At 58.9% G+C, this 12,423-nt stretch overlaps 1 protein-coding gene across 4 annotated transcripts in view; it reads left to right on the plus strand.

Moving 5' to 3' along the window:
- Dcst1 (DC-STAMP domain containing 1) overlaps positions 1–12,324 on the plus strand; it is a 14,474-nt gene extending 2,150 nt beyond the window's left edge. For 2 of the 4 annotated variants that reach the window (XM_087203356.1, XM_004871464.3), the window contains 13 exons: positions 3,575–3,703; positions 4,000–4,139; positions 4,724–4,916; positions 5,010–5,153; positions 5,849–5,970; positions 6,203–6,360; positions 8,210–8,309; positions 8,415–8,510; positions 8,581–8,707; positions 9,006–9,122; positions 9,537–9,679; positions 9,756–9,869; positions 11,838–12,324. In XM_087203356.1, the coding sequence (XP_087059482.1) occupies positions 3,575–3,703; positions 4,000–4,139; positions 4,724–4,916; positions 5,010–5,153; positions 5,849–5,970; positions 6,203–6,360; positions 8,210–8,309; positions 8,415–8,510; positions 8,581–8,707; positions 9,006–9,122; positions 9,537–9,679; positions 9,756–9,869; positions 11,838–12,089 (1,835 nt within the window). In that variant the 3' untranslated portion in view covers positions 12,090–12,324. Of the gene's footprint in view, positions 1–3,574; positions 3,704–3,999; positions 4,140–4,723; positions 4,917–5,009; positions 5,154–5,848; positions 5,971–6,202; positions 6,361–8,209; positions 8,511–8,580; positions 8,708–9,005; positions 9,123–9,536; positions 9,680–9,755; positions 9,870–11,837 lie in introns of all 4 variants that reach the window. The other 2 variants (XM_087203355.1, XM_021249394.2) reach the window with 1 other exon arrangement.
- Positions 12,325–12,423: the final 99 nt, after the last annotated feature.

A 12,423-nucleotide genomic window follows, 5' to 3' on the forward strand; every position in this document is an offset into this window, starting at 1 on the left:
GGAGTTGACAGATACATACGGAATCCTGTTCATTTTATTCCCCTCACCCTCCTCTCTCCCTTCTTCTCCAGATACCCTTCCCACCTCCACAGAGTCAGCCTCCCTGTTTCTTACCATCTCTCTTTCCTTATTTATCTATTTATTTATTTAATTTATTTTTTCCATACCAGGAATCAAACTCAGGACCTGTGTGCTTGCTAGCCAGCCGTGGTGCCACTGAGCTAAATTCCTAGCTCTATCTCTCTTCTATTTTATTTTTGTCTTTAAATTATTTAGGGCCAGGGATTTAGCTCAGTGGTTCTGGCACCTGCCTCACAAGCACAAGGTCCCGAGTTCGATCTCTGGTATCAAAAAATCAAAAAAAAATTATTTATATGTTGGGTTTCTCCTATTAGAGAAACCATGTGATATTTAACCTTGTGTCTGATTCATTTCTTGTTTTTTGTTTTCTTTTTTAATTGGTGTTTTTGTTTTTATTTTTGTATTTTTGAGACAGGGCCTTGCTATATAGCCCAGGCTGGACTTGAACTCACGGTGAGCCTCCTGCCTCAGCCTCCTAAGTACTAGTACTGGGGCATGTGTTACCATGCCTAGCCTGTTTTTAAATTTTTTTAATTAGTCCATGTTTGCAGGGCATAATGGTTACCTCCATCTTGGGGAGTGGGCACAGGTGCATAACACATCTTCATTCGCTGTCTCTTTTTGGTACCGGGGATTGAACTCAGGACCTTGTGCTTGCAAGACAGGCGCAGTGCCACTGAGCTGCATCCCCGGCGAATCACGTCTCTTCCTATTAGATTTATTTCACTTGGCATCACGGTCCCAGGGTCCGTGCGTTTTCCTGTAAATGACTCAGATTTATCTGTATGGCAGAGCAGTGCTCCGCTGTGTAAACACCGCTTTTTCTTTAGCCGTCCTTCTCCTCATGGACACAGAGGCCGCTTCCCTAACTTAGCGACTGAGATTTGTGCAGCTGTAAACATGGTATGCGTTTGTCATTGCAGCGTGGGGACTGACTTTAAGGAAGACACCCGGAAGGGGCACAGCTGGCCCCACGGGCTTTTCTGGCTTTAGTGCTCGGGGAGCCTCCTCACCCACCTCCCTAGCGGTTGCTCCCCCCCCCCCCACCTTGATTGTTTTTTGTCCTCGATGGTGGCCGATCTTTCAGGAGGAAGGAGTCAGCGCTGTTTTGATTTGCACTCCAGGCACATTTTCACACAGTGTCAAAGACCGGACAGGAGAGCAAGGCACTCTCATTGGCCCTTTCTGGAACAGGCGCTTCCCGGGCTGTCCCGCGAGCCTCTCTCAGGCCTGGCCCGCCTTGTTCCCTCACCACAGGCTCAGCTGGGAGGCGGACACGGAACGCAGTGCTTTCTCTGGCCGCGTCTGGCCGCGTAATCACACGGGGTCCCCATCGCGTCCCTCCACGCAAGCCTGCGCCTCCTGGCTGTTCTCCTCAGCAGGACCCAGCCTCCCCTCAGTGGGCGCGGCCTCGTGAGGCGGAGCAGCCCATCTCTTCGCGTCCCAGCCTTGCACCTTTTCTGGTGCGGTGTCCGGTGTCTCCCTCCCCGTGGCCTCTCGCCCTGCTCCCCGTCCTCAGCTGAGGGCCTGGTGTGGAGAGGGCCTGGCCTTCCTCACTTCTCTAGTCCCTTCCCTTTCTGAGTCCGCATGGCAGGTGCTCAGCCCCGCTGGCCGCCCCTGGCCCTTCCGAGGCTCCCTGTGGCCCTCAGCACCTGGTTTCCCGTAGGCGGCGATGGGCCCTCGCTCCTGTGCACCCTCGCCCTCTGCCTCTGGGCCCCTCCCTGGCAGGCTGCCTGGCACGGAGGCGGCCCCGGGCCCGATGCCTTCCGAAGTGCCCACTTGTCCCAGAGGAAAGGCATAGTCCTCGCCTGCCAAGCCCTCCCCGCCTGAGGAGAAGCGGGCTCCGTGGAGGGAAGGCTAGGGTGGCTGGCAGGCTCTGCTGCTCGGTGATGCCGCTTCTGCTTCTGGTGGCAGTCACCGTCGCCGGCTGGGGCTCCGGGCTCTCTGACCGACATAGGCCACCCATCCTCTCCACAGACTCCTGCGCCGGCCAATGCCGGCCACTTGGCTCCCCTTCCAGAGAGTCCACGTTTCCTGTTCGCTTGTGTGAACTGGTGGCGTAGGGGAGACTTTCTGCCCCTTTGCTCAGCCCACACAGACGCCCAGAGCTCCACAGGGCCCTGTCAGAATGTGGGCGGCTCCCCGTCAGCCATGGTCCTCAGCTGGAGTCTTAGGCCAGAAGGCCAAGACCACAGGACAGGTCGCTCCCAAAGTCCTGTAACGCCATGGTTGGTTCAGACAGACCCAGACTGCCCCCCAGGCCTGGGGCAGGACTGGGCTGTTGCCCTTGAACAAAACCCAAGTTGTGTTAGTGAGAGAGAAGGCAGAAAAAACTGCCGGGTGGCACCAGACAGGGTTGGCCGCAAACCTGTATGACTGGGTGGAGCTGCTGCCCAGGAGTCAGGGAGGAGAGCTCCGCCTGCAGCCTGAGGTGTGGCTGGCCAGGAGGAGGGGCAGGTGGGGGGCTGGCGCTTGGAGCATGAGGTCACCTCAGAGAGAGGAGGCAGTGGCCAGACCCCCAGGGCCTGGAGGCGTGGCTCAGTGGTGGAGCGCATGCCTAGCACAAGCAGGGCCCTGGGCTCCATCCCCAGCAGGGCCACCATGCAGACCACAGACATCCTGGTCCCAGGGAGAGGTGGTGGACTCAGAGGAGATGGAGCAGGGGAAGAGGAAGGAGCCACAGCTGGCTGGGTCATGGTCTCGTCTCCCTAACCAGCCTGGGCTCCTTTGGCCTGGATGCCATCTGCACCTCCCGGTGTTTGCTCCTCTGGCAGGCCAGGTTGGTGCGTCACCTCTGTGCCCAGGTCTCCCAGCCACGCCTCTGCCTGCACAAATCCCCACGCCTGCCTCGGCTCCCAGCTCCCTGGAGTGCCTCCCTGTGCCACGCACACAGTGTGGTAGTCATCTGTTTACTTGTCTGTCTCCCTTTCTGGGTTATGGCTTCCAGGAGCTCAGTCTCCTCGAAGAGACCACAGGGAGACACGCGTGAAACTGCTGCCACGTATGTGTGGCCATGACTCAGGGCAAGGGGGGACACAAGTGCAGCTGGTGTCCCAGCCCTGGGAAGGTCGCGGTGGGCTCTGAACTCGTGGACCCCCCCTGAGCAGCGGAGCCTATTTCTAGAATTTTCCCCTTGCCCACTCTACTACCTCATCACTTGGGAGAAGAATGAATCCAGCCCAGATGTGGGAAGTGTTGGCTGTCTTCCCTAACACAAAGGCACACACTTAGACACACGCACACATGCATACGCCAATCACTGGCCATGAGTCTTCCATTTGTACCCATCTCTCCATGCCAGTCCATGCTGGCACACAGTCGAACCCTGAAAGTGGCCGTTGAACCTATGAATGGATGGTCCAGGAGGCCTGTCTGAGTCTGTGTAATTGGGGAGGGGCGCAGGGTCCAGGCAGGGGCTCTGGTAACTCACTCACAAAGTGAGGCCCAGTTCCTCACTTTGCCTCACCACCTGCCTCCTGGGCTCTCCTGACAGGTTTGGGGGCCATAGGTTGGGGGACCTCCCCTCACATCCGCTGTGCCAGCCTCCTGCTGGTGCCCAAGATGCTGGGCAAAGAGGGCAGGCTGTTTGTCCTGGGATACGCCCTGGCTGCTGTCTATGCAGGTGCGTGTGTCGACTGTCCCTGAGTGTGGTCAGTCCCCTGATGCAGTGACCCTGGGTGGAAAATGTGGGGTCTGACCCCAGGTGCTCCAGTTTGCTGTGTGTCCGTAAGAGAGCACCTCCCCAGCTTTGTGCCTCCTCAGTTTACACTGAGAAAGTGCAGGGTTGGAAGCAAAGAATTCTCACAAGCTTATTCAGCCCCATCGCTGTACAGTTCTAGAAGATGTTCACTGCATGCGGAGAAGGGTTTGAAAAAATACTGGATTAACATAGAAATGACCACTGGCCTCCTCCTCCAGGGCCAGCGGCCAATCTGAGGCACAACCTCAATGAGGTGGTAGCGTCGCTGGGCTGCACTGTGGAGCTGCAGATCAACAACACCCGCTCGGCCTGGCGCGTCTCCACAGCCCCACTCCGGGCAGTGTTCAAGGACCTGCTGGTCAGGACCCGCACGGCCAGGCCCGCCCACCCCTCTCCGGGCCTCGTTCACTTGAGCTGGGAGCTGGGGCCCTGGATGTGTTTTCTCAGTGGGGACACTACCGGCAGTCTTTGCAGAATATGCCCTGGTCCTGGGGCACCAGGTGCCAGGAGAGCACCCCCAGCTGGTGGGAGACGCCCCATACACATTGCCACATGCCTGAGTGGGTGGCACTCATGAGGGGCCTGGGCCTTGGGAGCCCAGGACTGGTTCTGGCTGCCAGGGGAGCATTGGAGCATTGGAGAGGTGGGCTGAGGCTCTGGAGTTGGAAACATTCGGACAGCACAGTGACCTGGGGTGAGACCCCGGGCCTGGGGCCCACTGACTAGAAGGATTCGGAGGTCAGAGGAGGAGCTGGGGGCCAGTAGGGGAGCCTGACAGCTGGGGAGCAGTGACAGCCACACTGTGAGTGGGAGGAATGGAAGGGGAGAGGCTGCCCCTGGCCCAGCTCCCTTAGGCCTGGGGAGGACCCCAGGGTGGGCGGGGGCAGCAGCTCCGAGGCGTCCATCCTCCCCTCCGCCCTCCTCCCCGTTTCTCCAACCCAGGACAGCAAAGAAGCCCTGAACGCAGAGACTCGGAACATCTCCACTGCCTTTGAGGACCTGGATGCCCAGGTGAGCAGCGAGGCCGGCTACGCACCTGAGGACGCCATGGACCCCGAGGAAACAGCCCGCAGCACTCGGCCTCACCTGTCAACCCAGAAGATGTTCGAGCTGAAGACCAAGCTGCGCTGTTCCCGTGAGGGGTCCCTGGTAGGGCAGGCCGGGCAGGGCAAGGGCCAGGGCCAGGGAGGGGCGCAGGGGCCTCAGACCCCATCACTTTCTCCTATAGACGTGGTGAACCAGGCTATCCTCAGCTGCCACCGCTGGTTTGACCGAAAGCATGAACAGTGTGTGCAGCGCGTCTGGGTCCCGCTCCTGAACCACTTGCTCTGCCTGCCGATGAAGTTCAAGTTCTTCTGCAGCATCACCAAGGGTCAGCACAATGGCAGGAAGGTGGGGTGCAGCGGCTTAGGGAGCCAAGTCAGTGGGGACCATGATAGATGTGGCAGGAAAGCCAGGGGCAGGAGGGCCGAGGCTCTGGACGCAGCACCCCAGCATCTGCTGGCTGTCGTGTGGCCCCGGTGAGCGACGGCAAACTGAGCGTCATCTCGTTGATCAGAGCATGGCACAGTGATGGGACGTGGCTCAGGACTAGGGACGATGCCTGTGCCGAAAGTGGCAGAGCCCCACACAAGGAGCTGCTCTGTAAATGCTGGTGGTCCTTGTCAGCATTTCTTGTAGTTGGGGACAGCTGAAAAAATGGGAGCAGAGATCAAGCCTTGCTTCTGGAGGAAGACCCCCGAGACAGTGGTGAGGGGAAGCCATTAGGGTAGAAAGTCATGGGCAGAGAGACAGAAGGACAGCATGAAGCCAGGCCTCATGGCATGTGCCTGAAATCCCAGCACACTAGGAGAATTGTGAGTTCGAGCCCAGCCTGGAAAACAGTAACTAAGCAAGACCTTGTCTCAAAATTTAAAAAAATAAGGGCTGGGATGCAGCTCAGTGCAAAGGCTCTGGGTTCAAACCCCAGTACTGGGGGGTGGGGTGGGGGGAAGAGCAGTGTGAAGAGACAGGGTTTGGGGGAATGCAGGCTGCCAGGCAGGGGCCTGACTGTCCCGTGGTCCCCAGCGATGGAGGTCTGGTGCCGCAGCCGTATCCCAGTGGAAGGCAACTTTGGGCAGACCTATGATTCCCTCAACCAGTCTATTCGCAGCCTGGCCGGGGAATTTTCAGGCAACATTGACATCAAGGTAGGAGGCTGGGGCACAGGTGGCAGGGAGAGGAGGCATTAGGGACTAGGGGTGTGGGGGACAGCCCAGCCCGAGGGTGGAAGGGTCATGCTGCGAGGTGGTGTAGAACAGGGAGCAGGACCAGCACAAGAGAGTCAGCAGACAGAGTGACACCTTCTGAAGGTCCCGGGGGCCCCGGGGACAGGAGTGGGGTGCCTGGGCTGGCACCTAAGTGCGCAGGCATGTCCCTCAGGAGGAAAAGCAGGCCGGGGTGCTGGGCCTCAACACGAGCTGGGAGCACGTGAGCACTGAGGTGCGAAACTACGTGGAGCAGCAAGAGGCCCGGCTGGAGTGGGCCCTGGGGCTGCTGCACACGCTGCTGTCCTGCACCTTCCTGCTGGTTCTGCGAGGGTGAGCGCCCCCTTGTCCACTGGGTGGTGCCCCAGGGAGGCTGGGAGGTGGAGTGCAGAGCCCATCACCAGCTCTGAACCTCAATGCTACTTGCCTTTAATTTGGCCTTTTCTTTTCTTTTCTTTTCTTTTTTGGTACCGGGAATCGAACTTGGTTCCTTGCAGTTGCAAGGCAGGCGGCAGAACCACTGAGCTAAATCCCCAGCCCATTTGGCCTTTTCTTAAGTTGGGTTTGCTTTTTACACAAAGTTAAAGGACGCATGGACATTTTGGAAGAAGAGATGTTACTTGGGTTCCCATAATCTTAAAAGGGCAACCGTCTCCATTTATCTACCTCCTTCCAGCCTTTATTCTAATGCTTTTTTTCACATTTAGCTTTGACTTTTGATTTTTCTTGCCCTCCATCTTCCCCTTGGCTCTGACTTTGTGCCATTTTTATCATTCGATTTTGCTTTTATACCCTGCTGCCTGCTGTGTTGGCAGCTACTTTCCTTCCATTCGGAACAAAGTCCCAACTCCACCCAGCCCACATCCAGCGGGGCCGCCTGGGCCTCAGTCTGCTTTCATTTTCCGCTGACTTTGTGGACCCTGAATCTCCGTGCCATCTCCGCCCTGGGTCAGTCCGCCCTATCTGTGGGGCTAGGTGACTGCAAGTGAGTGGATGTGTGTGTGCCTTGCGGGAGGAGAAAGAGGATGGAACCACACTCCTGCTCACAAGAAACTCCTGGTCTAGTTGGAGTGGTGAGAGAGCTGTCCAAGGGCCACACGTGGACTGGCTGTCGGGACAAGGGTGGAGTTGATGAGGTGCCATGCCCAGACCCTGAAAGGCTGCAGTGGGGAGCCATGGACAAGGAAAAGCAGGGTGGTATCCTGGGGTCTCAGGGTGAGAGAGAAGCTCAGTGGGCCAAAGTGGGCATGGCCAGAAGGACCTGGAAAGCCATGCAGGGAGGCCCTGTGCTGAGGCAGTTGTAAGACGGACCGGGGAGGCCTGGCTGGATCATCAGGGCTAGCTGGAGGTGGTGGGGCAGTACAGGAAGATGGCCTGAGATGGAGGAGGAAAGGAAAAAGTCCCATGGCCTCAGAGGTAGCTTGGAGAGGGAAGGAAGGAGTCAGATTCAAAGCCCACTTCCAGGCTCTGCTCCCAGGTTACTGCTCACCAAGGGAGCCAGGCGGGCGGAAGCCGCAGCTCGGCAGCAGTAGGTCTCTCCACAAGGGGGCGCTCCCAGTCCGTCTTTGCATTCCCGGTTATTACTTTCTCGAAGGCAGAGATGTGGATTTTTACAGGGTCTCAGAACCAAGAGTATTGGAACTTATGTTTCACACTTTACAGAATTTATTTAATGTATTTTTACAGTTTTCAACACATTTCCAACAATTAACATTTTTTCCTTAGGAAACTGAAGCATTATGCGGGACTTGGGGAAACACATGGAAGATGGCTACACACACACACACACACACACACCACTGTGGTGCTCCAGGGAGGGGTGCCTGTTGTGGAGGGGGAGATGGCTCAGCACAGCGCGGACTGGCCCCCTGGCCCGTGCTGCAGGAGAGCCTGAAGGCCAGGCCTGGAGAGGCCGAGCAGGAGCCGAGCATGGAAGGAGCTCCCCAAATGCGGTCTGAAGGGGCTCCTGGCCCAACTTCGGCCCTCACTCTCACCTCTGGCACTGGCAAGCCCCTGCATGGCCTCACCGCTGGAAGGCAGGGTGGAGGCTTGGGCCCTTGTCGTCGCCATGCCTGGCCCTGGGCCTCCGACAGGGGCTGCCGTGAATGGCGGCCAGGAGCTGATGGCCCGTGGGTGAGCAGACCCTGCCTCGAAGTGAAGATGGCCTACCACCTGTTCCCAGGTCCTTCTCCTACATGGACCGCTATAACCAGGACATTCGCTTTGACAACATCTACATCAGCACCTACTTCTGTCAGATCGATGAGCGCAGGAAGAAGCTGGTGAGGGCACAGCTCTGCCTAAGGGTGCCTGTGTGGTCTGGAGCTCCAGGAGGGCTGAGGGAAGGGCAGAGCCCTCGGGTCCCTCTGTGGACGATGCTTCTCCAGGGCAAACGGACTCTGCTGCCGCTCCGCAAGGCTGAGAAGAAGGCCCTCATCTTCCCCTGCAAGCCTACTATCCAGGCCTCAGAAACAAGCAATCTGGTGAGGATGGTGTGGCCGGCAGGCTGGGTGTGACTGCGGCAGCAGGCCAAGACGCCTGGGCTCTCTGCAGGCACGGGAGCTCCTGGAGGCGCTGCCCATCCTGCTGCTTCTGCTGGTGCTCTGTGGGCTGGACTGGGCGCTCTACTCGGTCTTCGACACCATCCGCCAACACTCCTTCCTGCAGTACTCCTTCCGCAGTGAGCCCTGCCCCTCTCAGGCCCACGCACTGCACCCTCCCGTCTCCCCTCTGCACCCCTTCCTGTGACAGCCCTCCCCACCTCGCCTCCCCAAGGTCCCGCCTCTGTCATGGGGGACTTCAGTAACCCTTGACCTTTACATCAGGGAGGGTTAGGGTTGAGCCAAACCCAAGAAAGGCCGGTCCAGCTGAGAATTCCTATTTCTCCGGCTTGACCTCGACCCCGCCCCACTGCCAGCTTCCATCCTGCCCCTCTCAACCCCAGCTCTTTCCTGACTCTTCTACCCATGGGGTCACAGGCAGTCATAAACTGGAGGTGAGAGTCGAGGGAGACTCCATGCTCGCCCGGCTTCTTCGGAAGACCATTGGGGCTCTGAACACCTCTTCAGACACAGGGGTGGAATCAAACAACATGCGTGAGTGATCCTGAACGCTTGGCTTAGAGAGACTGAGGCTGGGGCAAGTGTCAGAGGAGTCCATGGTAAAGGGTTGGGGGCAGGCCTTGGTGGCAGAGTGGGGGCTGGCCTGTTTGAGTTGGGGAAATCAGAGCCCGGAATATATCAGGGACCAGTTAGGGTCAGAGAAGCCTGGGGCTGGGGCCTTGGCATCTGAGGCTTGAAGCCTTCCAAGAGAACCTTCTGCCGTGGTAATTTTTGAGATGTGTTCTGCCTGAAGCCTGGTGGCTGCAGTCCTGGCCCCACAGATCTGCAGAGTCAGCAGGCAGGCAGAGGGAGAGTGGGAAATCAAGGTCTACCCTCCACCTCCCGCTGGGGTGCTTGGGACTCAGCCGGGGCTGCCTGAGCAGCCTGCTCACAGGCTTGCCCACCCAGCCTGCCTGCCCCAGCCAGTGGGGCTGGATGCCAGGGCCTACTGGAGGGCCACTTTCCCCGTCGGCCTCTTGCTGTGTCTCTGCCTGGCCCAGGCTTTCGGCTATCGGCTCCGGAGGGTCATCGTAGCCTTCTACTTTCCCAAGGTGTGCCCCGGAGCGCCCCACCCCTGCCCACACACAGCTCCCTGTCACTGCGATTGAACAGCCCTCTCTGTCCCAGCGGGAGAAGAAGCGGATCCTGTTCCTCTACAACGAGCTACTGAGGAAGAGAGCAGCCTTCACCAAGCTGAGGCGGGCTGCCATCGTGAGGCGGGCCCAGCAGCAGAGGGCTCTGGTAAGTCCAGGCCTTCGTGAACTACGGAGAAGGGGCATCACCCACTCCTCTGTGGGCCCAGCCACTAGAGCTCAGTCTGGCTGAACACAAGCCAGGGGCCCTGGACGTCCAGCTCCAGAGCTCAGGCAGGGTTCACGCCTGCACCCAGTGTTCGGCTCGGGCTGAAACTCAGTGGACCATCAGGAAATGGGCAGAAAGGGGGACCGACAACATAGTCTGGTCAAAGGGAAACAAGAGGGGCTCATCAGAAAGAGGGGCCCATGGCACAGCCACAGATTCTCGGAGGGCACTGCAGACTAGACCAGGGCAGCTAGGAGGGGAGCGAGATGCCAGTTAGGCATGGTCAGGAAGAAGAGTTCCAGTCCGCACTCCCTTGTTAAGGGTGTGAGCCCAGCCACGGTCCTCCCTGGGCGTTAGTTTCTTCCTCCGATTGAGGAGGTTGGACTGATCTCTAAGGCCCTCTCACTAGAAACCAGAAGCCCTGGGTTCGAATCCTGGATCCTCCTCTTACTGTGACAACTGTATGATCTTAAGCACCTTAACTGCTGTGCCCTGGTTTCCTTTCTCTAAGATGGGGCCAACCACTCCATCTCCTCACTGTGAGGATGAAATGAGTTTTCTTTTTCTTTTTTCTTTTTTGGTACTGGGGATTGAACTCGGGACCTTACACTTGCAAGGCAGGCGCGGCAACACTGAGCTACATCCCCGGCCCTGAAATGAGTTTTCTTTCCTGGTGCTCGTATGAGAGTAAAGTTCTATATATGTGTGTATCGCCACTGTACAACCCTGATCCCCTCTCCAATCATCAGTGTCCTCACCTGAAAAACAGATGCTGATAAGAACAGTATCTGCAGTGTTTGGTTAGGGTGTGTGTGCATGTATGGCGCTGGGATGGAACCCAAGATCTCAGGAAAAGTATGAGCTCCACACCCCCAGCCCATAGGGTTGTTTTCTTTTTTTTGGTACCAGGGATCGAACTTGGGTCCTTGCGCTTGTGCAGCAGGTGGCAAAACCACTGAGCTAAATCCCCGGCCCTATTGTTTTCTGAATTGATTTACCTACAGTCTCTTAGCACAGGGATAGACGTCATAATGGGACGAATGGCAGCCATTCCCATTTAATCACCTCTAATGAAGTTCACAGTGTGATACCGTTTGCTTAACTTTTTCTCCCATGTCCGGACTTCTCCATCCATCTGACGCACAATAGAGGACGGGTGAATGCCCAATGCAAAACAAAATACCAGGGTTCCTTGGCCTGGTCCTGAAGTGAACTATTTGAATGGGTAGAAAGAGGCATGAGGGGCATGCATGCTAAGCGGAGGGGACAAAGTGTGCAGAGTCAGAGTGGCAGGGAGGGCCAATATCGAGGGCCGGGCCAGGACAGCTGCCCGGAAGAGGCAGGACCCAGGGTTGGGGGGCAGGCTGGGAAGGGACAGAGGCCAGAAGGCCCTGAAGCCCAGGCCAGGAGTCACTGCTTTTGCTGGGTGGGCAAGGGCCCTGCAGGTTCACGAGCAGTGTGACCTGCTAAGGCGGCTGTGAAGAAGGGCTCCTTGCAACTGTGTGGCAGAGGGCACAGTGACAAGGCTTGTGATGTGGAATCGGCCGCCTGGGTCTGGCCAGGCTCGAGTGTCTGGCACTGAGATTCACCGTCTCATGCACCAGCTGGGGACAGCAGCCTGTGTGCTCGCCTCACTCACTTCTCAGGCCCACCGAGAGGCACAAGGGCAGATGACAGCTGCCCCAGGGTGGGCCTGGGGGCGGCAGTCCCCACGCTGATCACGGCGGAGGGAGGCGGAGGAGGCCTCAGAAGCCATTCCATAGCACCCTGTCCTCCAGGCTCTCCTGGTCTCCGTCAGCCTCCCCCCCTCCAATGTGTGGGTGCTGTCAGGACCGGGGACTAAGTCAGTACGCGCGGGTCCAGGGGCCCTCCTCTCCCACGGCACTAACCACCCACGCCACCCCGCAGCGCCCCGCCCTGGTGGACTCCTTGCACCGCGGCTGCCCAGTCCTGCGCCGCTGGCTGAGCCGGCGCTGCGTGGTGTGCCAGGACCGCGAGACGCCCGAGTCCCACGCGTGCCCCACGCCAGCCTGCCAGGCCGTGTACTGCCGGCCGTGCTGGGACGACATGCGGCGGCGGTGCCCGGTCTGCACGCCCCGCGAGGAGCTCTCCTCTTCCGCCTTCAGCGACAGCAACGACGACACAGCCTACGCCGAGTGAAGGGCTCGCGGTTCGCTCCCCGCCCGCTACCCGCTCAATAAAGCGCCCAGTTCGCCCCGCCGCCTGCGCTTCGTGGGGGTCGGGGCGAGGGCGCTGCCCGAGAGCCGGCCGCTTGACCCCACAGGGCCGGACCACGGACCTGAGGCGGGAAGGCAGCGAAGCCCCCGGGAGGGATGCGGGCCGGCGAGGGCAGGCAAGGCGCGACGCCCGAGCCGGTCGGACCCCGTCGTCCGGAACCTCGCGGAGCCGCGCGCGGGAGGAGTGGGCGGGGCCGGGCTCTGAGCCCCGGGGCGGGGCCGCTCCGGGGCGGAGCGCGGGGCGGGACCGGGCTCGT

The sequence above is a fragment of the Heterocephalus glaber genome, unplaced genomic scaffold (assembly GCF_053883595.1).
Source record: "Heterocephalus glaber isolate CG9 unplaced genomic scaffold, H.glaber_assembly_v1.0 deba00001795, whole genome shotgun sequence".
Taxonomy (NCBI): domain Eukaryota; kingdom Metazoa; phylum Chordata; class Mammalia; order Rodentia; family Bathyergidae; genus Heterocephalus; species Heterocephalus glaber.